We start from the raw sequence: 26,070 nt of genomic DNA on the forward strand, positions 1-26,070 counted from the left end.
TGCTTTCATAAGAAAAAGAGTCAATGCAGTGCATGCTATGATGCTCCAACGCCATTACCAAGCTCTCCCACAATGAGCCACTGATAGTAGACACGAAAACTAAGTTCTAAGATTAGAACTAGGGACAAAAAAGAAGAAGTGGGGAATGAAGGAAGTAAATTATATTAAAAATTTAAAAGTTAATACCTTAGAGACAGGCACCTCCACACCCTAAGGATTCCTGGTATAAGGGGAACGCTTTATCGATCCTGACTGACTCTATTCATAGAAGACTCGCCTAAACTGTTCGGGAAAATTGAGAACAAGAGAGTGCTCCAGAGGGATAAGTTTGGGAGGGTCGGGGTGGAGGGTCCAGATGGGGGACGTGTGTGTAACCTGATAATTGCTTAGCGCCATAGCAATTAGCGCCATAAAATGTAACTGTTTAAATGTTTTAAATTAGCCAATCATGTAAGACCGCGCCAACCTTTTCCCGCTTTATGCTTCCAAATCCTATAAAAGAGCTTGCCCCTTAAGGTTCGGGGTCGACCCCTCTGTCTCCTGCGAGAGATACGTGTCGACCCGGAGCTCCGCTTAATTAAAACCTCGTGCATTTGCATCAAGCTCGGTCTCCTGTGTCTGTGGGTCCGCGCCTTCCCGAGACTGGAGTTGGATTTCCTTTTTAGAATCCTACAAAGAAACAATGGGTTTGTCTGATGTCGAGGCCATCCCACAAAATAACTGACCTTCACTCTTCAAAAACATCAGGGTCGTGAAAGACAAAGACTGAAGAACTGTTCCAGGTTAAGGGAGACTCGAAAGACAGGGCAACGAAAGGCAATGAGTTATCCTGGATCGGATACTGGATCCATAATATGTTTTTTCTTTTGCTGTAAAGGACATTAGAGAGACAATCGATGAAATTTGAATACAGTCTATAAATTAGACAATAGCATTATGTCAATGTTCATTTCCTCATTTTGATCATTGTATTGAGGATATGTAACAGTATGTCCTTGTTTGGGGAAATATACACTGAAATTATTTAGAGGTAAAGGGGTAAAGAGATAAATCATGTCTTTAACTTACTTTCAATTTTTTTTGGAAAAAAATAGACTGAATGATAAAACAAATACGGTAAAATGTTAACATTTCAAGAATGTGGGTGAAGGTATACGGAGATTTTTTGTAGTGCTTTTGCAATTTTTCTGCAAGTCTGAAATGATAGTAAAATAAAAAGGTTTTGTTTTTGTGTTTTAAAGAATGAGCATGCACCCTCCTCTGCCTCATCCCTTTGCACTTGCCACTGGCTGGGAGATGGCCCTAGAGATTGGTGGCCGTGTGCTGTGGATGGTGGCATTGCCCTACCAGCCCTGGATAGCCTTCTTCTACTGCTATGAGAGACAAATCATCTTCTGTCTTGTTGAGCTACTGCACTGGGGGTCCTCTTTGTTATTGCTATGTGTCCTACACCTAACTAATACAGGCTGGAGGAAGGAGAGGCTGGAGGAAGGGCGCCTCTTAGGAGCCTGCTGTATTGGTTTAATTATACCTAAATAGGGCATGGAAGATGGCGTCATGGAAAGAGTTGGCAAAGACCACTCATTTGGGAGAATTAGTGAAAGCAAATTAAGAATAGGAGAGCAAATTGAGGGGACAGCAGAGTCCTAGGAGACTCTAGGGAGGACTTCCCTATTTAAGAAGCAGAGAAAAAAGGTCCAAGGGAGAAGAGAAATGTTTGGGGGCTGGGGAATTTTCTGGTGACCACTAATTCATACTACAGTGGTCACCTCTGTGTATAGCTGGCCTCAATTCCAGAGGCAGATAGCAGGACTATTTGTGGTTGCAAGTAAAGAAGGGCAGAGAACTATGAGCCCATCTAGATTGAGGTGGAGCTTATCAAAGACTACTTCATGGGGTATACAAGAAGAATAAAAAAATGATAATAATAATAATTACAACAATAATAGCAGCTAACATTTAGTGAATCCTCACTGTGTCCCTGTGACTAGTCGAAATTCTTTACATGTATCAACTCATTTAACCCTCACCATAACCATATTATTCCTCTTTAAGAGATGAGAAGACTGAGGCAGGAAGAGGTTAAATCAAAGGTCATTTGCAAGTAGCAGACACAAGCTTCAGATACAGGCAATCTGGCTCTGGACGCACCCTCACACTTCTGAGGGCAATTCCTTGATCCTCCATCTCCCCTGGCCTCCTCCTTCTCCTTCTTTCCCTCCAACAACATTTGATGCCTACATAGGTGAACTGAAAACACGGGGGCTCCTTCCGTTGTGTTGTAGACCTGCACTCCAGAGTCTACTCAGGCAGGGCAGGAGGGGGTGGAGGGTAGGGAGAGTGGCAAGTTTCGGCTGTGACCTATCCAGATAGCTCCGGTTCATAGAAAGGATTAAGGTCTGTCCATCTGATGGCCAAAGAGGCAGCATGGCACCACTACGTTTCCTGGTGAAGGAGCTCTTCTGCGCTGGTGTGTGGGAGGCCTCTGGGAAGGGCTGGGTCAGAGTGGGCTGTGGAATTGAATGCCTGGCTCTGCTATTCTTGCTCTCAGCCGTCCTCAGAGCCATGCCACTCATCGCTGTGAGCTGACGGAAGGAGGCGGTGGGGGTCACAGGAGGTTCTGTCCCTGAGGGTCTCTGCTCATTTCTTTCTGTGCTAAAAGGTCTTTTCTTATTTTAAAAGTGGTAGGCAGTAAGTTCCAGAGTGCCCGAAACAGAAAAAAGAGAAAGAGACTTTATAGACACACTTTCCAACCCTGAGACCCAGCTCCAGGCCAGGAGACATGCAAACTCTTTTAATAACCTTTTTCTGGATCCACTTAAATGGAAACAGCCTCCAGTATTTTTAGCTGCTGCGTAATTGTGTAAAAAAGAAGGGGGAAACGTGTACTTTTTTTCTTTTTTAGTTAGAATAAGAAGGAATTGCTCATTATCTCTTAACTGAGTCCCTGCTGGGAAGAGAGGGGAACACCCAAGAGTCCCCATTGGCTCCTCCTCTGGCCTGGACAGGATTTAAAGCCAGGGAGGGAAGCTGAGCAGAGGAGAGAAGGAGGGTCGGCCTGGCACCGAGGTCTGCAGCGCGAGGGGCCGGGCTCCCAGTGAGTGAAGCGTTGGACGTGGTGCCCGGCAGCCACCGAGGTAAGAGCACCGGTCTCCGAAGGCTTTACCCGTGAGAGGGAGGAAGGTGGCCGGGGGGCATGAGCTCGTGTGCCTCAGATCCTGAGCCTGAACATCTGGACAGTGTAGCTAGTCTCCCATCACATCCATGAGGAGTGAAAACCCACTTAGGAAATATTTCCCAGGACTGAGGAACGTGTCCTTAGCTGCGTATACTTGGTTCAGTCATCCTCTTACCTGGCCAAACGCAGTTTCTGTTGTCGGAAAATTTCTACCTGGAGTGATAGATTTTCATAGAAAATGTTTCCTGTAAGTCTAGCATGTCCTTCTCATGTTTATTTCTTTGTTGGTTTCTTTACAATGTCAAAGGCCTCTTGTTTTTTCCTGTATTTTATCTGTTGTATCTCAGTGTTTTTAATCCTAAAATGGAACTTTTAATTTAGTTGTGATCAGGATACCATTATAACTTTCCCTTTTTCTGGATTTGGTATATACCAATTAAGATGATGTTTGCAAATGCACTTGAAGAGCTTTGAAGTTTATTCAAACATTTAATTTTATAGGTCTTAATTCTTATTTGTAGGAAGACAATTTCTTTTCCCCAAATTCCCATGCTGTTACCCTTGCAGCGCCTCAACGAAAACATTTTGAAACATTTCAAGAACTGATGCGGTAGACTAGTTTTTAGAGGTCTTTTTATTTATTTATCTATTTATTTCTGTGGTGGGGAGACAGCTGGAGGAGGGAGAAAGAATGAGTGAGAAGAGTCACTTAAAAGCATGAAATTTAATACAAGCATTAAAAGAAGAACAAGTCCTAACATAAAAATAAACTACCCACATGTGGACATGGGTGAGCCCCAGTGCTGAACGTCCACCGGCTCTTGCAGGAGCCACAGTATCACCAAGGTATCTGGTGACACCTGCTCAGCCAGGACGATGGATTGGTGGCTGGCAGAGCACAGGATCTGCATGGAAAGAATCAGTACTTTTTGGCATTTAGGCATTTGTTGGAGACTCAGTCAAGGCGGCGGGGCTGGGAGAAGGGACTTGGGGAGGGATTGAGAGTATCGACATCAGTATCGTTTCCCCGGGAGGAGAGAACAAACCACCCGACATTCTTTCATACAGTTTCAAGTCCTGCCATGCCCCAAGTTTGGGGGCCGCAGCCGACTCCTGAAGAAAGGAAAATAGGACAGGATGACATCAAATCATCTTGTGGCTTCTGGTTTCCATTCCGGCCCCATTCTGTGGTTTGAAATGCAGGGTAGACTGAGGTCTGTTCCTGAGAAGATGCCTAAGGAAATTGTGCCCAGACCCAGTGGAAACTCTGGTCCATTCACCACTCATTCCAGGGCCTTGGCTCCCAGAGGGTCTGGATACAGACATGAGATCATGGTTTAGGTGCTGTCGCAGCATCTGGAGCCACCAGTCTGTGAGCTGATGACGCTAAGATCTCAGGCCTGACCCCCGGACTGGTGGGGCTTTGCCCCGCTGCACCACAGTAGACTTACCGCTAACGCCAACCGGCCACCATCTGCATACGTGCTGTTGGTCTCAAAGAGAGACCCAGATGGGTGAGCCAAGTCCTTAGCAATTAGCAAGGAAAAGCCTCTCCTCTTTGATAGAAGGCTGGGACTTCAAAGTTACTTCAATATGTGGAAAACCACATGTTAAACTAAAAAAGGGAATTACAACTTTTTCATCATGTGCCTCTCTTCACTATCTTTCACTTGAAACAGAGTTTGTTATCAGATGCCCCTCATGTCTGTGGGGAATAAGGCTAATTGAGTATAAAGTAATATTTAGTCATTCTGGAGACTGGGTGTTGCGTTGGATGTGGGGAGGCAGGTCCCTGAATTTATGCCCTTGTGTTCCTTTTATCTTCTTATTGTGCATGAGCCTGCACATTCCCAGGAAAGCAAAAGGAATGGCTTTTTGTGAGAAAGGGATTTACTCCTAGGGGGTAAAGGAATATCCTTATGTGAGGTTCAAGAAGAGCTTTAAAAGTGCTTAGCACAGAGCCTGGCACATCACGAGTGCTTAGAAAATGGCAGCTACCATTATCATCGCCCATTGGAGCCTCCACAGGGAGGATTAAGATTCAGTTGATAGAACAAAACAACCACACAAGCCTGTGGCTATCCATGAGGAAGTTACTGAGTGCTGAGGCTGGGTCAGGAACACATCCTTTGTTTTTTCAGCCTATGGTGGGCAGACATGCTGGAAAGAGATCTTCAGGAATGGAGTATTGCACACCAGTGTGCAAGTCATCTACAAGGATTTCTTGGGTGCTCACTGGGTGTATTCCACTAAACTAGAAGAGTTGGGGGACAAAATGATGCTTGGAATGTGACTGTATTAAGCCTTATTACATAAAGCCAATTTCTCATTCTCACCCACACCTAGCTGTATCGTATCCTATATGGAATGCTTGTGCGGAAAGTTCAGTGTCACAGAGACTAGAAATAAAAATGTTTCTATGTACTTGGTTTGACTGGAGTTTGACCTAGCAGAAACAGTACTGCCTTGTGCATTGTAAGCTCTTGCAGACAGAGGGGAAATCAGTTGCCTGAGGTCTCCAGCCCAGGGTGAGTTGAGCCAGGGAGATTCCTCAGCCACCTGAGAACTTGCTCTCCTGGACTGAGTACTTGGGTCAAAAGACCCAGGAGTTACCTAGGGCCCAGGCTGTGGATCCCTGGCAGAATATGCCCAGGAGAGTTTGGGGAATGAGTTACAAGTTTGCCAGATGACATTTGTGACATTGATGCATCCCTATCCACCTCCCTCCCTCACTTTTCTTCATAGTTCAATGATGTCCACCATGTCATTCGGGGACAGAATATCTTTTTAAGTGACTCCACTGGAAATCCATGATAATGCAGTTTTTCTAAAACCCAAAGCAGTGCTCTCATTTGCTTGTGGTTAATTGTGAAGGCAGGATGAGGTAATAAGGGAACCAGAGAAAGCCCTGAACTTAAGTAGAAAGATTTGCAATGGTGGCTAACAAATTGGCTGCTACTCTCTTTGGTGTAAGTAGTATATTTTATTCCTGACCAGGGTGTGTGTCCTTCATTGGAGAAAATGAGGTGACATGGAGACTATCAGGCCTAGGATGGGAGAGGACCATCAGGGACTCAGAGTCCATCCTTCTCCTCTGGCCAAGGCTTGGTCCACATCTGTCCCTGAAGACAGAAGTCCACTTTGTGTTTCCTAGGAAGGGAATTCTCCAGCCTCTTATGAGAAGTGACCAGGATTTAACCTTCCTATGGGAGAAACACTAATTTATCTTTCCAGGGGGTCACTCTTGGCACTGCTCAGAGGAAGTGCAGCCATAGGATTTAGTTACTGAGCAATTAGTGTTTAAGTGAGCACCCAGTATGCCTTGGATTTCCTTTATTTTCAGGAGAACCCCTCTCTTAAGTACGACAGGAAAGGGGACGCTTGGTCTTTTTTTCGTGTATAGTAATCTTCTAATTGGATTTTCTCATTTGGGGTAGTACATATAGCAAAGAGATGAGGAATAGAGACACGGGGAGTGGACAAACCTGGTGTTTGATCCCAGCTCTGCTGCTTATGAGCTGTGTGTGTGTCCTTAGGCAAGTTATTTAACCTCTCTGAACACTTATAACAAAGATTGATATCAATTGATTCCCAGGATTTTAAGGATTAAATGAGAATAATGTTTATAAAGTGTTTGGCACCCATCATCTAATAAACACATATGAAAAACACCCAGTGGCTATTATGATTGAATACGCAAAATATTACTTTGGCTAGGACTGTGCTATGAGGCTGTGGATACAGAGGGGATCAACACAGTCAGGACCACTGCCATCCCTGAGCTGACAGGGATGTCTGGGCTAAGAACTCACACACAGACGTGGGAGCTGTCGGTATCTGGCTAGAAATGAAAGCCACAGGGGGAGATGCGGTTATGAAGAGAGAATGGCTAGAACACAAATGTAGAGCCTGCAATGTCAGCGTGTCTCTCAGGCAGAACCAACAGGACCAGCCACCCAGCTCATGGTCGGCAGTACACGCCTCCAAGAGCCTTTTTTGAAAAGGAAATACCAGGCAGCATTTGTTCTGAGTCTTACTGTCGTCCCCCCCCGCCACCACACCACACCACACCACACCACCCACCACCCATCCTGCAGTCAGAATTGAAGACATGATCAGCGTCACTGAGACTGGTTCTTGGGGACACCTGGTTTCCTCTGTTTCCTGCACGCACATTCCCTGCGTGTGAACCCCCTTTGCCTCATACATTACTACAGCATTTATCTCACTTTCCGTGAGAAACTAGTCCTCAATAGAATAATCATCCTCATTTGGAAAATTACCATCCTGCATTTTTCTTGGTGGAATTTGCTGCCCTGTCTGTCCCCTCCCCACCCTCGGGGAGCTCTGTTTGCGGTCTGCTAATGCAGAAAGGGTTGGTGAAGTCATCCCTTCCTTATGCTGTGACACAAGGCAAGTCTCTCCTGCCACGTGTTGGAGAGAGAGCCAGAAGGCTTCTCCTCTTGCTCATTACACTCAACAGAAGTGTTACGTTTAGGATTCCCCACCCCCCATCCCACCATCTTCTTTAGAGCAATCGCTCTGCCCAGGAAAATCTGAGCTCAACATGTGGAATCCGACAGACTGTAATTAGCAGGGACAGCTTGCTACAACTCAGGACAACCGACACTGAGGGCTCATACAAGGGCTTCTGGGGGTTCTCATATTCCAGGCTTCAAGAAACAAACGCTGCGAGACTGGGCTCTGCGCAGCCTTGCTGCGGTTTATGGCAAGAGTCCGCGGCTTTTTTGCCTTCATTCAGAACGTCTTCAGAAAACCATCTGCAGTCCATTTATGTCTCGGAGAAGAGTGAACCGCAGGGCAGGGGTGGGGGATGGATGGTAGGAGTGGGCAGAGAAGTCCGAAGTCTGCCTTTTTAGCTCCATTGTTGCCCAGGAAGGGGATTTTGGACAGTGGAAACTTGTGTGCTGCCCTTTACAAAGAAAGTGCTTTTGAGATTAGTCTGTGTGGTCACTGGGGATGGCCGAAGCGCACAGGGGTTACCCGCTCGGTTGGTGGACACCGTGCACCTGGTGACTCTGTGGCCTCGCACTCTCGTTGCATAATCAGGGGTATGTTGCTTGATGCCTCTGAGCCTCAGCTCCCATCTTGGGGAGTAAGCGGAGAATATGTGTCATTGTTTCATCAATGGGCTGAACTTTTGAAGATAGCTATTGTGAAATATCATTATTTTTATCCTACACCTGCCTTCCAACTCACTCTACCAGCTCTCCTCAATATCAGCACGTCCCTTGGGTACAACATACAGCACATCTGTCCAAAGGAGGTGACTGCAGACGGACAGGCATATACTGGACTCATGTGTTATTTGTATCAGAATGTCATAGTGATGCAGAGCAAGCACAGGCTTGCAATCAGATGGAGCTGGGTTCGAATCTTGACTGTGCCACTTACTAGCTGGGCAACTCCCGGTTGGTGACTTTATCTTATACATCTGGTTCCTCACCTGGGACAAGGAGAGCAGCACCAATCTCACAGAGCAGCCATGAGGATTAATCATGAAGATTAATGCACCTGGCCAATGTCTGGCGTGGTGCAGCGAATTGACAAATAATATTTTTAATATTATTGTAGTATTATTGTTATTTTATTTTTTTTGTGTGTGAGGAAGATTAGCCCTGAGCTAGCATCCATGCCAATGCTCCTCTTTTTGCTGAGGAAGATTGGCCTTGGGCTAACATCGGTGCCCATCTTCCTCTACTTTATTTTTATTTATTTACTTATTTTTTTTGTGAGGAAGATCAGCCCTGAGCTAACATCCGTGCTAATCCTCCTCTTTTTGCTGAGGAAGACCGGCTCCGAGCTAACATCTATTGCCAATCCTCCTCCTTTTTTTCCCCCAAAGCCCCAGTAGATAGTTGTATGTCGTAGTTGCACATCCTTCTAGTTGCTGCACACGGGACACGGCCTCAGCATGGCAGGAGAAGCGGTGTGTCGGTGCGCGCCCGGGATCCGAACCCGGGCCGCCAGTAGCGGAGCGCGTGCACTTAACCGCTAAGCCACGGGGCCGGCCCATCTTCCTCTACTTTATATGGGATGCCACCACAGCATGGCTTGACAAGTGGTGCATCAGTGTGTGCCTGGGATCTGAACCAGTGAACTCCAGGCTGCCTAGTCAGAGCACACGAACTTAACTGCTACACCACCGGGCCAGCCCCAATATTATTGTTATTTTTAATAATAATTCTGCCAGGGCCCTTCATCCTCTATTTCCTCCACTTCCTGATACTAATGATGACTATTAAAAATTAAAGACTTTAGCCAGTATTAGAATTTGGTTTAATGACTAGGAAGGTTTCTTCCCTTTCTGACCAACAAAGTTATCTGCCCAACTCACTCTACCAGCTTTAGGTCAATTCTTTAGATGGTGTTCTGCTGACTCTAACCACTGAGCTGGAAAAGAGGCAGCCTCAGGTGAGGGCATGCGGGGGCTTCAAAATGCTAGCAATATTCTAGTTCGTAACCTGGGTGGTGGCACCATGGCTGTGGCTTTTGTAACAATTCATTAAAACTATACAATTTATGTTGTATGCTCTTTTCAATATAGATATCACCCTTCAAAATAAAAAAGATGAGAAAGAAAAGGAAGTCATATTCAGTAGTTGATTAAAAACAAAACTTCTAAACATTTATTGAGCACTTACGATGGGTGTGGTGTGGCGCTAAGTGCTTTCCACATACAGTGTAGTGAAGCGGGCATTACCATCCCACTTTACGGACGAGGAGCCTGAAGCTCAGGATCAGTAGCCTTTGCAAGGCTGGATACCCGGGACCTGTCGATTTGCCTTTCCAGCACGTCGTAGCTGCCTCTCACAGCAGGAAGGGAGAGCCTGGGCTTGAGCAGGACACAGCCACTAGGAAAGGACTAGGCTTCCTGACTTCTTCAGTCTCGTACAAATGCTTGTGAGTCTTGAGTTGGTCACAGAAGCCCACTGTCAGGAGGCAGCCCTGCAGCTCGGTTTCCAGGAGAGAGAGGCTATGACAGCCCAGGTGAGAGGTGTTCTGGTGACTGAGTGCCCGTGAGTAAATGTGAGTTGTGAACCAGGGCTCTTGTGGTCCGCCCGGACTCGGCTTGTTAGTGATCAAGAATGTGCCGTCCCAGATCGGGGCTGGGGGCACTGGAGGAAATGGGCTCGGGCGGGGGGTCTGCTGCACGCTGACAGTGCTGAAGGCCCGCACTTCCTGCTGGCAGCAGAGGAGGCAACACCTAACAGCCTGCTCTGGCCCTGGGCCTGGCCTGACTGACAAACCAGGCCACCTGAGCACCGATGGATTTGAGGGTGACTGAGCCCTTCGGCATGTGGGACTCTGTGCTCCTGCCTTGGAAGGGCCCCAAGAGGACTCAGCCTTGGGTCCAGTCCCTAAGAGGCTCACAGTCTCCTGGGAAGACAAGCTGCGTACCAGAGTAACTCTAACACAAGACAAACCGTCAAGAGACCCACGGAGGGACAATACAATTCCCTGAATACTTGGCAGAAGGAGAGCGAGTTTGCAGCTGGGGTGAGGTGGAGGGCGTGAGAGAAGACCTCATGGAGAAGGTATTTTTATTAGAAATTCTGTTCTTTTGCTGGCTTGTAGGCAGAGGTGGTGAGCAGGACACTGGTCTGAGGTCCGAGGCCAGGCTCTGCCCTTCCTGGCTGTGGTACCCAGGCCAACTGGTTCACTCCCTCAAGCCACTGCTTCCTCATCTGTGCAGGGCAGCAGGACATAGTGCCCATGATGGGCATGGGTTCTGGAGCCAGACTGCCTGGATTCAAATTCTGTCACTCTTGGCTACGTGCCTGTGGGCAAGTCATTTAAGGTAGCTATGCCTCGGTTTCCCCATTCCCAGTAAAATGGGGGTAACAATAGTATATTCCACGAAGGGTTGTTGTGAAGAGTGAGTGAAATAACAAGTGCAGAACAATTAGAAAAGCGTCTGGCACACGGCCTGTGCTCTACACGCAGCTGTTACTGCTGGTGGAGGATAATATTAGGGTCATTGTATAGATTAGGGATCTAAGCCTGGCACACAGTGGGCCCTCAAGGCAAGACGGTTGTTCTCCTTGTTATCATTAAAGTGCAGGTGAGCACAGAGTTAGACGTGAAGAGAAGGGCCTCCCAGGTGTGTAAACAGTGGAAGCAAAGACAGGAGGTAGGGATGTGCAAAGTGTGAGGAAGGAACCAAAAATAATTTAGTTTGGATCCTCAGCAGATATTGGATGAAATCTTTCTGCTGGTTTCTCAGCCTCCTGTGGACTCTAAGAATCCATTAAAAAGGTCAATTTCCAACAGCAAACCTCCATGACTTTCTTTTGTGTTTTTTCTGGATACAGGCCTCCTCGAGGGTTTGCTTCCTGTCTCTCCAAGGATGGGTCTCCAGGGGATGTTCTGCTTCCCCCTGGGCCTCCTATTTGGGTCTTTGCTCCTGGTGGCCTCGGCCCCGGCCACTCTCGAGCCTCATGGCTGCAGTGACAGGGAGCAACAGGTCACCGTCAGCCACACCTACAAGATTGACGTGCCCAAGTCTGCCCTGGTCCAGGTGGAGGCCAACCCCCAGCCTCTCAGTGATGATGGGACCTCACTCCTGGTCCCAGGGGAGGCCGAGGAACAGAACATCATCTTCAGGCACAACATCCGCCTGCAGACGCCACAGAAGGACTGTGAGCTGGCAGGCAGCGTCCAGGACCTCCTGGCCCGGGTGAAGAAGCTGGAAGAAGAGATGGCGGAGGTGAAGGAACGGTGTAGCGCCCAGCGCTGCTGCCAAGGAGCTGCCGGTGAGCTTGCCATCTGGTATTCATTCAACAAACATTTAATGAGCACCTTCTCTGTGCCAGGTGTTCCATCAGCCTCATGAGCACTCTGCGAGTCTGGTGCACTCCCACCTCTCACTCTGGGTTTTCTCTGGGGGACCTCATCACTGGCACTAGCTTCAGGGGGCATCTGCAAGCCTGAGCAGCAGGGACTAGCAACTTTATAGAGAATGTGGACTCTTGGGTTAATGCTTCCAGATCAGAACGCTTCTGGGCGCTATTTTACCTGTGGATCCAATCTCTACTGTAAGGGAAAGCAGTGGGATAGAGAGGAAAGATCCATGGCCTTGGAGCTAGACAGGATTGGGCACAAATCCCAGTTTTGCCACTTTTTAGCTGTGTGACTCTGGGCAAATTCCTTAAGTTTCCTCAACTGTCCAATGAGGATAATTCTAAGAACTAGTCTAGTTCTGAGAACTGTAGATGATGTACATAAGATTCCTGGCCCACAGCAGATATTCAGCAAATCGTTAACTCTTTTATTAGTAATAAAGAACTACAATTTGATTTTACAAATACTGAGCCCCCCCATCCCCACTTTTTTTAAAACATAAACTGCCCAGGCTACTGAGCAGTACTTTCACATACATTTTTTTTTTTTTCTGTGAGGAAGATCAGCCCTGAGCTAACATCCATGCCAATCCTCCTCTTTTTGCTGAGAAAGACTGGCCCTGAGCTAACATCTATTGCCAACCCTCCTTTTTTTCCCCTTTTTCTTCCCAAAGCCCCAGTAGATAGTTGTATGTCATAGTTGCACATCCTTCTAGTTGCTGTATGTGGGACGCGGCCTCAGCATGGCCGGAGAAGCGGTGCATTGGTGCGCGCCCGGGATCCGAACCCCGGCCACCAGTAGCAGAGCGTGCACAATTAACTAAGCCACAGGGCCAACCCTGGCACACATTTTTATGCCCAAAGGAACTGCTACTGTTAAGAGCACCTCCTATATGCCAGACACAGAACTAGGCACCAGGGACATTGCCATGAATAATACGGCATGCAAATGCCCCTGAGGAGCCTCCAGATCAAACGTTTTTAGGAAGGAAAGAGGGTGTTCTGAGAAGCAGGGGCTGAGGCTGGTGAAGGGACAAGGCTGACTGACCCGCCCTTAAACTGCTTCTTGCTGTCTAGGGTTAGAGAGGGGAGCCTGGTGAATCCCTTTTCCCACCCCTCGCCCCCATAATGCGACTGGGCTATTTCGTAGCTTCTGCAGGTCCACTTCTCCAGGCTTCAATTTGGGCTCATTTCCCAAGGACCCAGGCTTGCTAGGTCCAGCCCCCTCCAGCCAAGATAAGACAAGCTCCTGCCCAGCCTGGATCTCACCTGCCTGCCCCAGGACCCCTGCCCCTTAGTGTAAGCTGGTCCAGGCTGGAGCGTTTAAGGAGGCTTCACAGAAAAATACTAGACAATTACCACCATTTAAAAGGGAGGGAACCAGGAGAAGTCACATGAGCGCTTGGGATGAGAAGACAAACGAAAGGGTCGTTCGCCTGGCTTTTCAGGCAGAAAAGGAGGAAAGGTTTGTAGATTTCGCAGGCCAGAGTACGGCCCAGGTTGCAAAGAGCGGACCCTTATCTTCCTCGTGGACCCTACCCTCCTCCAAAGAAAGCTGTGCAGGGCCCAGAAATCACAGCCTGCTCTCAAGGGTCTCCAGAGAAGGAGACGCGCCCTCACAGGCCCTCGCTCCACCCCCGGCCTACCGTCTTTCCTCTCTCTGGCAGGTCTGAGCCGCCACTGCAGCGGCCGCGGGACCTTCTCCCCGGAGACCTGCAGCTGCCGCTGCGAGCAGGGCTGGGAGGGCGCCGAGTGCGAGCGGCCCGCCTGCCCCGGGGCGTGCAGCGGCCATGGGCGCTGCGTGGACGGCCGCTGCCTGTGCGACGAGCCCTACGTGGGGGCCGACTGCGCCTACCCCGCCTGCCCCGAGAACTGCAGCGGGCACGGCGTGTGCGTGCGCGGCGTGTGCCAGTGCCACGAGGACTTCATGTCGGAGGACTGCAGCGAGCGGCGCTGCCCCGGCGACTGCAGCGGCCACGGCTTCTGCGACGCGGGCGAGTGTTACTGCGAGGAGGGCTTCACCGGCCTCGACTGCGCCCAGGGTGAGAGCGGAGATGCGCCTGGGCGCGCCCGGCTCTCTTCTTTCCCTGCACCCGCGGTCCCCGCGGCACCAGTTAACCATCAATTACACCTTAGCCTGTGCAGGAGACTCGACCTTGAGCCTACATCAGAATCCCCTGGGGGTTTTGTTAAAACACAGATTGCTGGGCTCCACCCGGAGTTTCTGACTCAGCAGGTCTGGGGTGGGGTCCAAGGATTTGCGTTTCTAACAAGTTCCCAGGGGATGCTGATGCTGCTGGTTTGAGGACCAGTGGTCTTATGTGATCTAATGGCTCTGTGTGTGTGCGTGTGTGTGTTTGGGGGTAAGGGGGTCAGTATGAACTCCCAATCAGTATTAACTCCCAACCAGATAACCAGGGGGATCAAGAATGGTGCCCACCCCTCTTTCCTCACCCTCTCTGTGCCTGTTCCTGTTCTACGTGCAGTGGTCGCCCCCCAGGGCCTGCAGCTGCTCAAGAGCACGGAGCATTCCCTGCTAGTGAGCTGGGAGCCCTCCAGCGAGGTGGACCACTACCTGCTCAGCTACTACCAGCTGGGGAAGGAGCTCTCTGGGAAGCAGATCCCAGTGCCCAAGGAGCAGCACACCTACGAGATCACTGGTTTGCAGCCTGGAACCAAGTACATAGTCACCCTGCGCAACGTGAAGAAGGAGGTTTCCAGCAGCCCCCAGCATCTCCTGGCCACCACAGGTGAGGACGCAGCCAGATGCCCCCGGTTTCCCAGGAAAGGCCCCATTTCAATCGTTTTCTTCCATTGTCCCCACAAATACCCTTCTACTACTCAGGCCATTGCCCTGATTTGGGGTTTGAGAAACACAGCTGCTGCAATCCTAGGTTCTGGAGAAAACTCTCAGTTCTTTCTCCCTTCTCTCCACCTTCTGATTATTGGGCCCTTCAAGCCAGTGATAGCAGCCTGCTGGATTGGGGCTCAGCGGGTCTTCTCTGTCCCTGACGTTAGTAAGGTCTGATTGCCCTGCACCCCCACACACCTGCATCCCTGGGCCCTCACCAAGCCTCTGAGGCCATTCAGCAAGTTGGGATTGGGTGGGGGGTCTGCTGAAGCCACCCGTATCAGTTAGATTCATCTAGCAGGAAAGAGAGGGAACAAACAGAGTAATTGAAGAAAGTGTAACAAAGAGGTTATTTACAAAGGTGTGGGTAAGGTTTGGATGGTGAAACACTCTAGGACTAGCATCAATGGGGATCCACCCAACCTGAAGGGACAGGGGATGGGTGTTGGTACTGGGACCTGGAGAGAGCTGTAGGAGAGGGCTGCCTGATGAGGTGCTTTGCATAGAGGGATGCAGGCAGTCCACCGTGTCCCCACCAGGAGGGAGTGAAGATCAGTTGCCTGAGCTTTCTCTCCTGCCCTCTGATCTTTTGATGACTCTCCCTGACTGAACCCAACCAGAAGCCAGAGGGCAAGGCAACCTGGCTAACGTAATTCATAGCGGTCATAATCTGGGATACAGAGGAGGATGGAGGATGGATCTGGAGGGCAGAGTCTCCAGGGCACCACTGAATGCTACCAAAATGTTTGGAAGGATAAGCATCACTGCTTATTCTTTAGAAATTCTTGTTTCCTCATGAAAGTCCTTGAGGCAGCTTAGATATTCAAGAGTTTGGAGACACCTAGTTCTTTGATTGATTCTGATTCATTCCTTCACTCAACCTATTTTACTGAGCGTTTACTATGTGCCAGGCACTGTTCTAGATGCTGATAGAAATGAATTGCCTCTATCCTGCCCTAACTCCTGGGGAAAGATCCAGGGAAATGCAGGTGGACAGATCTTTGGCACACAGTGTCTTTGCAGAAACATCAGGCTGCCTGTCCTTTTGGGGATAGGGTGGGTAGGGATGGCTCAGTGTTGGAAAGGGCCATTAGGGACTTGTTATCCTGGGAGCACAATTTGTGATTGTTTTTGTCAACACCTTCTAGCCAAAAACCCCTTGGAACACCCCTGTAGTTGAACAAGTTGGGTTTATTGACTGTTGCAGTGTGAGAGAACGCACACCATGGGGGACGGTGGGCGTCCGAGTACGAGAGTGTGAGAAAGGCCTGGTGTAGAATTTGGGCTTGTGTTAGGTGATTTGGGGGAAGATTTAAGGAAGCAGGGATTTGCTTTGGATTGCACGCTGTCAGGAAGTGAGGGTAACTCTGTGATTGGTATCTCAGTGAATCTTATCTAGAAAGAGGGCAGACCAGAGGGAGGCTAAAGCTTCACTTGATTGGTGAAGAAGGAGCCATCACTCATATTAGTCCGGAGAGGGGATATTTAGTCATTTCTGTGGTTTGGACAGTGTTCATGTTTTCGCCTGTGTTCAGATATGATCACAGAGTGTTCTTGTTTTATCTTGATCTAGCATAGCCACAGAGTGGCTGGTCTGATGGTCATGTTCTGTGAAATTGTTTGTTCCACGGGAGAACACCAAGGCCCACCTGTGAGAGCCAGGCCAGCTCCCAGCTCTCGGGCTGCATTTCTCTTTCTCCCTTTCTGTCTGTGGCTGCCTCTGCCTTCAGACAGGATGGTGCCCAAGCCTTCCAGTGAAGAGCAGAGACATCTGTTCTGAAAGTCTTAGTTGCCCCTCTTGGCTTCTTGCTCTAGGGCTTGTAAAATCCTGCAACTGTGAAGTGTGTCTTTCTGTCTAATCTGATTCCAGTTAAACCCATTCTTATTTGCTCCTCAGGGGAGCCTCAGCCTGAGAAACACTTATCCCCATGATAATCTTGAACATTTTCATTAAATTCCTGCTTTTTCATTTGTGAGCTATGTAGGACCCCTTCCATAATCCTTGAATCACTTTTATTACTCACCTCTTGACCTATTCCCTCAAGGAATTCCTAGCTTTAAAGGAAGAACCTGGAGGCTGGCAGGTGGAAGCCGGCAGGTGGGAGGAAATGCTTCAGAGAAAAGGCTCTGTGAGATTCTTTACCCATAACAGAATGAATCAGGAACATTCAGAGCCAAGGGACCATGAAATCACCGAGTTCGCCCCTGCCTGGTGCACAAGTTCTCTGTCCTACGTCTTTCACAAGCGGGCAGTCAGCCTGGGTGGGAGCACCACCAAGGTGGTGAAGGTGGGGGTGTGACCGACGAAGGGGGCAAGGCTGAGAGTCTGGGGACTTGTCTTCCCTGTTCCCAACTTCAGGCCAGGCAACATTGGCCTGGCTTATGGCCATTGGAATTTAAAGTGCTTCCAAAGACCCTAGTCCCCTCTCCAGGCACCCCCCGAAAGTTCTTCCCGTAGAGCCACATCAGTGATCCATTCCTTTGTATTAATCATTATAATTTCATTTTTTTTCCCTGAGTGTAGGGGTAAGATTTAGCCGTTAATACTTTACTATGGCTAAATGTGTATAGTAACTCTCCTTCTTCACAGGACAGACAGATTGGGCAGCATGAGGATACCAGGTCACTGGTGGAAGGGCTAAAATTTGGTAGAAGGTGTTGGAAGGATATTGAGAAGGACCTAGTTAAAATTCTCCTACTTAATAGTTTTGCCTAGAGGTAATCCACTCAGGAGCATTTGAGAGGCGAGGGCTGTAATTTGGGAGACTGAGGGAGGAGGTGGTTGTATCATCAGTGTTATAATCCAGAAAATTTGAAATGCGTTTCCCAAACTTTCCGTGGAGGGGCCTGAGCTTCTTGTCCTGGGGTGGAGTCTCTGAGGGCAGGGGCTCTGCTGCTAAAGGGTGAGTGTTTAGTGCAGAGTAGCCTGACCCCTGGGCCGAGTGGTTTGGATGGTTGGCCTGAGAGGTGCCGTTCAGGGCTGCATGACATCCGATGGGATGGGATGGGGAGAAGAGGCTTTCCCGGAAGAGAGTCTGCCTTCCACGGCCAATGTGAAAACCAACAGTTCTTTGCTACTTTGGCAGTTCTGAGAGCCCTCTTAAGGACTGTGTCCCGGGGCTGAAGCCTGCTCTCAGTGAGTCAAGAAAGGGTGCTGACCTGGTAGCCAATGGCCTGTTGCAGACCTGGGGGACTTGTGCCCTTCACTGCTTTCTCTGGCCCTCCCTGACCCTGCCCTAGATCTTGCTGTGCTGAGCACTGCTTGGGTGACGGATGAGACTGAGAACTCCCTCGACGTGGAGTGGGAGAACCCCCCGACCGAGGTGGACTACTACAAGCTGCGGTACGGCCCCCTGACAGGGCAGGAGGTGGCCGAGGTCACTGTGCCCAAGAGCAGTGATCCCAAGAGCCGATATGACATCACTGGTAAGACCCCTGCTGGGCGTGTGGGACATTTGCTGCAGATGCTGAGGCGAGGACAGGATGTGCAGAGGGGACCGGCATCTGCACCACTCGAGTGTGCACAGAGGGTCCTGGGGCCTTAGGAACCCCTTGAACCCTCGCCCTGGAAACTCCCAGACGTGAGTCCCCTCTGGAGGCCTGTGGACTCTGCTGCGGCATGCCAGAGGTGACTCTGGAATCTCAGAGCACCTGGTTAACAGCTTGTAGACCCAATGTCCTCTTGAAAACTCTGTCTGTGTCTCAGGGTGGATATGATGGCACACAGACATTCCTTTTGGAAGACCTGTGTGTGTGTTTGTGCACATGTGCGTGTGTGCGTATGTGTGTGAGAGAGAGAGAGACTGGGTTGTTCTGCACGATGTGTGGAAGCAGTTGTGCTAGGAGGCCTGGAGTGGGGGAGGTCCTTGTCCCAGGTGCCAGGGCTAACGCTGTGAGAGCTGGAAATCAGATGACTGCTAGGGAAACAGGGCCACGCAGGGCTGGATCAACTGTTGTAACTCCTGAAGCTTATACAATTTTCAGGGCCCTCTTTTGGAAAAATAGTCCACAATGATGAATACCCAATTCGGCATATGGCCTTGGAAGTGGCTGGTGCAGGTGAAGGGGCCCTGAGGCCTATTAGCTCCAGGGCACGTCCTCCTCTGGGGCCCTGTTCTGCCGTCCACTCCGAGTTCCATCTTGAGGGGACGTCTTAGGGTGCCCAGTGTTTGTGGAGTGGAAACTAGTGTGCCTCACACATGCCGCTCTTTGCCTGCATTTTGCTGCCAGAGTCTGCATGTTTGTGCCATGTGGAAAATCATTCCAGTTGCTTCTACAGAGAAATAACGAAACAAAGCAAAACAGCAGCAAAAAGAAAAAAAAAGGAAGAAATTTAGGCTAATTATTACAATGAGAAGGAAAGAAACTTTTGAGGGAAAAGGATTGTTGGGAGTAGAAAAACATTTGGACTATAAATAATATTGGGAAATAAGTGCTGGGTGGCCCAGGAAGGGAATGGGAGCTGCACCAACTTCCTCTCATCTCCTCTGCCCCCTCCCCACCCCCCCACCCCTCAGTCCAGAGCCTGTGCTCGCATTCAGCACTGGCTGCTTGTTCACAGGTCTGCAGCCCGGGACGGAGTACAAGATCAGAGTTGTCCCCATGAGAGGAGACCTGGAGGGCAAGCCGATTCTCCTCAATGGCAGGACAGGTAAGAGCTACTCGGAGGGACTGTGAAATTCTCTCATGTTTGCATTCTGATATTTTTCTTGGCTGACTCCTCTCTGGATAAAAATTCCGGGATTTGTATGTAGAGAGATTCTATCTCTGTGTGTACTGACATCTCTTTTAGGGGGCAGGGGAGAGAAAGCAAACTTTTCCTATTTCAGATGTTTCTTGCCAATGACAATCTCCCCCAGGATCTTGGAGTCAAGAGAAAAGGCCATTTCTGATGCGTGTCAGCTTATTTTAATAGCTTCCATCACTGGATTATTTTTAGGGCATTTGTTATTGTGGACCTAGGCACACAGCTGCGTATTACCTAAGACAGGTGACCTGTAATTTTGTCTGGCTGCTCCTGTGTTTCTTCCTGATGCCCACACTCAGGCGGTCTGCTTTAAAATGTCAAAAGATGTTAAGGACCCTCGAATGTGGGTAGTAGTATATTTGGCATCTGTGGATTGAGAAAATATATAATGACAAATGTTGTAAATCAGTAACATTTGACAATAAATCTGTAATTTATTAATCAGAAAAGAATTTGAAATCATTGTAGGCATATATGCAAGATGGCCTATGTAATGTTCAGTTGATAGACAACGTTTGAGCCCATATTGAATTGTGACTCTCCTGCAGTAAACTGTGTGCTCCTGCCAACCCAAGTGGGGAGCTGGTGATCTAGAACATACTGCCACTGGGTGAAGGCGTATCCCTGGAGCCAGCAAAGAAGGGATCTTTGAATTTGGGGCCTTCCTTAAAAAGTTTTTTAGTTCTTTTCCATCCAGTCCTGGCAGTGGCTGGTTGGAGGGTGAGAAGAAGGGTGAGACGGTGCAAGAATTGAATTCACTATTTCAGCTCAACAAATTGCTTATCGGGAATGTGGGAGACTTATAGTGGGGCAATTAGAAGGGATAAGATATAATTTAATTTACAAACTATGTAATATAGACTGTGCAGCTTGCCTGAATGGTGAATTAGTGAAACATTTTAGGGAGTTGGAAAATGGCAAGTACTTCCCTGCTTCCAGTGGCTTTCTCTTTAAGCTGTGAATTAATTGAGAGCTTACCATGTGCCAGGCATTTTATTAACTAAGCATTTTTTGTGGATTATCTCATTTAGTTCTCACCATGATCCTAAGCAGTAGGTCCTTTTGTTACTTCTAAGTCATGTATAAGAAACTTATGTATATAAGGCTTAGGGACGTTAAGCTCAGGATTGCCCAAGAGGGAAATGACAGAGCCGGGATCTGAACCTAGGATGTCCACTTGGGTGGACACAGAGCTAAAGTGACTCCTACTTTTACCTTCTTGTCCCGTATTTCTGGTTAATTTTCATACTGTTTAGTCCCAAACTAAAAAAATTTCTGTCATTCCATTGCCTTTGGATAACATGGACCCCTTTCATCTTGGCCTCAGTGGGCCTGTCCATCCTGGGCCATGATTCTCGCTACTTCCCAACAGGAAGCCTTCCTGCAGCCAGACTGTTCTTGGGGTTTCTTATCACAGAAGGCTTAGCTCTACATCGGGGGTTTGTTCATGTTGTGACCCCAGCCTAGAAACCCTCAGCTGTTGTCTCTAGCTATCAATTAATTCAGTTCAACAAACATTAATTCCAGAGTACCACTGGGCACTAGAGACATGGTCCCTTTAGATATTTCCAAAGAGGATAAATCTTGGTCCCTGCCCTTCGGGGGCTCGTAGCAATAAAGTTACTCATCCTTCTAGGCTCAGCTCCAACCTTAGCTGCTCCACTGAGGCCTTCTAGGACCATATTAATGGCAGCCATCTTTGCCGCTGAGTTCTTAGAGCATTTAATTTCATATGGCCTTGAATTGCTAGTTAACCTTTCAAGTATATTATCCCAACTAGAAGGTGAGCACTCAAGAAGTGTTTTTATTGTCAATTATATTCTAAAAGCAGGATAGGATATTTTATTGGATTGCAAATAAATTTGTGTCATGTGTCTTACGAACGTACAAAAAAGACACAATGATTTCCAAGGTCAGGAAACACTCTCAAATTAGACCGTTAATTAATTTAAGGGAAAAAAAGAATCTGTCTTTTTTTTTTTGCATTTTTTTGCATAAAGTTTTGCATTCCACGAGATGGGAAAAGACACTGGACTATAAGAACAGCATAAGCATGTGCAGGGAGGACGTGACACAGTTCAGGTATTTTCCATTTAACAAGTCACTGAGTGGAACTAATACTATGAGAGGGAGAGGGTCCACTGAAAATCCTCACCCTGTTAACACACTCAAAGTGCAATGAAGCAGCTTCCAGAAAGGCAAAGCTTCAGAAGCAGGTCAACTTCAGAGCAGCGAGCACAAGCCAGGCCAGTGTCTTCATGGAGAAACGTCCCTGGACTTCTCCATCAGAGCCTCACAGCCACCTCACATCAAATGACAAGAAGGGCAGGCCACTAACTAAGAGGTCATGCTATCACTTTGTCCTCAGTTTCTCCATCTGTAAAATGAAAGGTTGGACTAAATGAGTTTAAAGTTCCTTTTCCTGTATTTTTTTATGATTACGAGTCGTTTAGTACCTTCCATGATTCATGCCTTTCCATGATGAGTATATATATTTTTTTATTATTTTTTTATTTTTTAAATTTTTTTATTTGTTTCCCCCAAAGCCCCAGTAGATAGTTGTATGTCATAGCTGCACATCCTTCTAGTTGCTATATGTGGGATCCGGCCTCAGCATGGCCGGAGAAGCGGTGTGTCGGTGCACGCCCGGGATCCGAACCCAGGCCGCCAGCAGCGGAGCGCACACACTTAACCGCTAAGCCACGGGGCTGGCCCCATGATGAGTATAAAACAAAGGATAGCTTGCAGTGTTGTAAGTTCACCAGCTCCCCTGTACAGCAGGGCACACGGCCCAGCATGGTCACTTGTTAACAATTTCCTCAGAGCTTTCCCTTAGATTATGCTATGAAATAGCAGTTTTGCTTCTCTTATTATCCTTTTCACTTTTTACTGCTTTCCAAACACAATGCCCCATTTGAAATGGCCCAGGCGCTAAAAGTTTTCTTCCCAAACTCTTCATGTGTCAAGATGAGCTCCTGTCAGCATTGAGAGCTCCTGTCTCGCACACTCCTGCCCCACACACATACCCAGTGGCCGAAAAATGATGGTGATCCCTAGCATTTGAGTGCCCACTGAATTCTAGGTACTCTGGGGCTTCATAATTATATTTGGTTCTTATAATAGCATTGTAAGCATTATTATTCCCATTTTACAGATGAGAAAATTGAAGCCTACGAAGTTGAGGAGATTCAGAGTAAACTAGTGAATGGCATTTGAGCTTAGGTTTGCTTGAGGCCAAACCATAACCTTTCCAGAAGCAAAGCTAGAGGGCAGCAAGAAGATGGGTTGCTCTTGATCACATTCTCTAAAAATGGTGCCTTTTAAATAATTTTATTGCCACAATGAAAAGCAGTAGAGGAGACCTGAGAAAGCAAGACCATGAAATGCATAGGTAATCCAAAGGCACCTCTTCCATGAATTCACCTTCACACCAGTGGCATAGGCCCTGTCTCCCATGTCTGTCCCCAAGCCCACGTCTCCATAGATTTTAGACCCTCACTGTGCCATTTTCCACTATGCCAACTGGGTGATTCACAAGTGGCCACTGTGAATGGAGAAAGCTGTTCTAATGCCAGTGGTCATGGGCTGGAGTATGGACCTGTGCTGTTAGGTGTTCCAACATAGACCGAGGACAGCCATACCCTACCCAACCCTGTGGTGAATCTTGTTATAAAGTGGAGTACACTTTCCTGATGTGCCTAGAGCTCTTAATTAGCCTCTTCTGTACGCTCAGTTTTGTAAATTCGATCTCTTTGAAGTGGGGCTTACCTTTATTCCAACACATGCACTCAAAGGTGAGTCCCACCAACCAAACCTTCCAAGTCTTGTCTTAAATCCCTCTGACCTTGACACACTCTGAGAAAGGTCCCCCCAGGGTTGCCAGTGTCCAGCAGGTGGGGAGTTGCAGCCTGAGGAGGAAGCTGGGGCCAGGGCGGGAGAGCCTGTCTCCTAGTTGGGGCTACTGCTGTGACTCATCTATGATTTGGCCAGCTGCTGCAGCTACTGACAGGCTTTGTTCCATGGAAAGCTGTTTATGATCCCCATATCCTTCTCAGCAGAGAGGGAGATTTTGGTTCTGCTAAGCTGGCTTCTTCTAGCAATGTGTCCTGTCATGGGGGGTCCCATTGCTGAGACTTTCCTCCTACTTCTATGTCTTGGCATCTGGTTCCCACCCCGAGATTTATCAAGGAGAAGAGCACTCTGTGAAGAGCCTCCTTCTGGCTTAAGTTGTTGTTGTTAGGGAATTGAGAGAAAGGGAGCAGAGAGTCCTGACTTCCAGGCTGGCCCAGCCTCTGACTGGCTTTACGAGCTTGGAGAAGTCACATCTCCTCTCTGGGCTAGGTCTCCGTAACCCTGGCATGGTATGATTCTATTTGCCTTCCTACCTTCCTACTCTCCATAGCCAATATGCCTTTTCCTGGTTCTTCTCCATTCCTGGGGTGCTCTGGGACTATGAGGGGAAAGGAGCTTCAGGGCTGGTTACTGCTTGCTCCATCCACCCATGTGGATGTGATGGATCTTGAGAGGGCTGCACACACGGCAGCCCTGACCCTATGAAGCCATGGGCCTGTGCTGTGGGTCCTGGTAGCTGTGGTGGCAAGCACTGATCTGGGGCAGGGAGAGGTGGTGGGAGGCACTTCTGGGACCCTGGGTTGTACAGATTGTGGGTCACTTTGGAGAGGATGAGGGCCAAGGACTTCAAGAGCAAGACTGTCTAGTGTTCTTGCTCCCTTCTTCCCTATCTGCACGTTTCCATCCTGAGTGTCCCCATTCCCAATTCAGCACTAATTTCCCCAGATTGAGGGGGAATTCTCCACCTTTGGAGACTCTTTTCACTTCCTCCCTATCATGTGCAGAATCATGCTTTGCACAGAAAGGGGCAACAAGGTGGGGAGGGAGTCCTTTCTATGGTTGTGCACACTTTCTCCTGTGCATCCTCTCAGAGCCTGCTCGAGCCTCCAGAGGCCAAGGACATGGCCCTGTTGGTATCTACATCCTGATTGCTCTGCCTTCTCATCCCAGGAGGCCCACTCTGCCAGTGAGGTATGCCAGCCTCTGTCTCCCAGAGGTGACACTCTAAGACCATTTCCTCTCTCTAGTTGTCACTCCAAGCTCCAATCTACCAGTGCTGCTGGATTTCAGATTGCAGGAAACTTTCAGGTCATACTTTATTTTATTTAAAATTTATTATTATTATTATTATTAGTAGTAGTAGTTCCATAAGAAAAGGCTGATGATTGTGCTGCTTAGCATGCAGTGGTGTAAAGTGGAAATGTGTAGTCTTTGATAGATAGGAATGGGTTCAAATTTTGACTCTACCATTTAATATTTCCAAAAGCAAACTCTTGGTCCCATTTCTCTCCCCACCCTCTCCTGTAGACCCTGCCCTCCCTCAGATCTCCCCATCTCTGTAATGGTCACTCCGTTCTGCAAACTGCTTAGGCCCCAAACCAGCAAGTCGTTGTATCCCACGTCGAATCCATCAGCAGATTCTGAGAGCTTTACCTGTGAAATCTCCTCAGTTCAACCTTTCTCATGACTTTCATCGCTGCCACAGTCGTCCACATTCCTGTCATCTTGCACATAAACTGTGGTAGGCACCTCCCAGGTGACCTCCACTCTTGACCTGCTACAGTCTGTACTCTCTGCAGCAGCCAGAGTGATCCTTTTATAACACAAATCAGATCATGCCATTCTTTTGTGCAAAACTCCCAGAAGCTTCTCATCTCATGCAGTGCAAAAGCCAAAGTCATTACAATAGCCTTCAAGGCTGTCCACTTGCCCCTTCACCTCATTGGCCTCACCTCTAGTCACTTGACCCTCTCAGTTACTCTGTCCAGAGGCACTGGCCTCCTGCTGTTCGCTGAATACGTGCAGCAGGGCCTTTGAACTTGCTGCTCCTTCTGCCTGGAATGACGTTCCCCAGATCGCACGAGGCCCGCTGCCTCACGTATTTAGGACTTTGTTTGAATGTTACCTTCTCAGTGAACAGATCTTTGTTGACCTCCCTGTCTAGAATCACAGATTATCTTTTGTTCACTGTTTTCTAATCCCTTTACCTTGCCTTATGGGACTTCCCAGTACTATCACCTCTTGTTTATTGTCTGGCTCCTCTAGGAGAATGTAAGCTCCCTTGCAGAGAGTCTTTATTTTGTTCATTGCTTATATTAGTATCCTAGGGCTGCTGTAACAGAGTACCAAAAACTGGGTGGCTTAGAACTACAGAAACTGATTGTCTGGGGCCGGCCCGCTGGCGCAAGTAGTTAAGTGTGCGCGCTCCACTGCGGCGGCCCCAGGGTTCACCGGTTTGGATCCCGGGCGCGCACCGACGCACCACTTGTCAAGCCATTCTGTGGCGGTGTCCCATATAAAGTGGAGGAAGATGAGCACCGATATTAGCCCAAGGCCAGTCTTCCTCAGCAAAAAAGAG

General features: G+C 48.4%; 1 protein-coding gene across 1 annotated transcript in view; it reads left to right on the plus strand.

Moving 5' to 3' along the window:
* Positions 1 to 3,052: 3,052 nt before the first annotated feature.
* TNN (tenascin N) overlaps positions 3,053 to 26,070 on the plus strand; it is a 61,757-nt gene continuing 38,739 nt past the window's right edge. The window contains exons 1-6 of the mRNA XM_014783395.2: positions 3,053 to 3,137; positions 11,515 to 11,955; positions 13,710 to 14,084; positions 14,529 to 14,792; positions 18,134 to 18,319; positions 19,455 to 19,544. Of these exons, the coding sequence (XP_014638881.1) occupies positions 11,550 to 11,955; positions 13,710 to 14,084; positions 14,529 to 14,792; positions 18,134 to 18,319; positions 19,455 to 19,544 (1,321 nt within the window). The 5' untranslated portion in view covers positions 3,053 to 3,137; positions 11,515 to 11,549. The remainder of the gene's footprint in view (positions 3,138 to 11,514; positions 11,956 to 13,709; positions 14,085 to 14,528; positions 14,793 to 18,133; positions 18,320 to 19,454; positions 19,545 to 26,070) is intronic.

Source organism: Ceratotherium simum, chromosome 2 (genome assembly GCF_057802395.1).
Source record: "Ceratotherium simum simum isolate JZ-2026a chromosome 2, ASM5780239v1, whole genome shotgun sequence".
Lineage (NCBI taxonomy): Eukaryota > Metazoa > Chordata > Mammalia > Perissodactyla > Rhinocerotidae > Ceratotherium > Ceratotherium simum.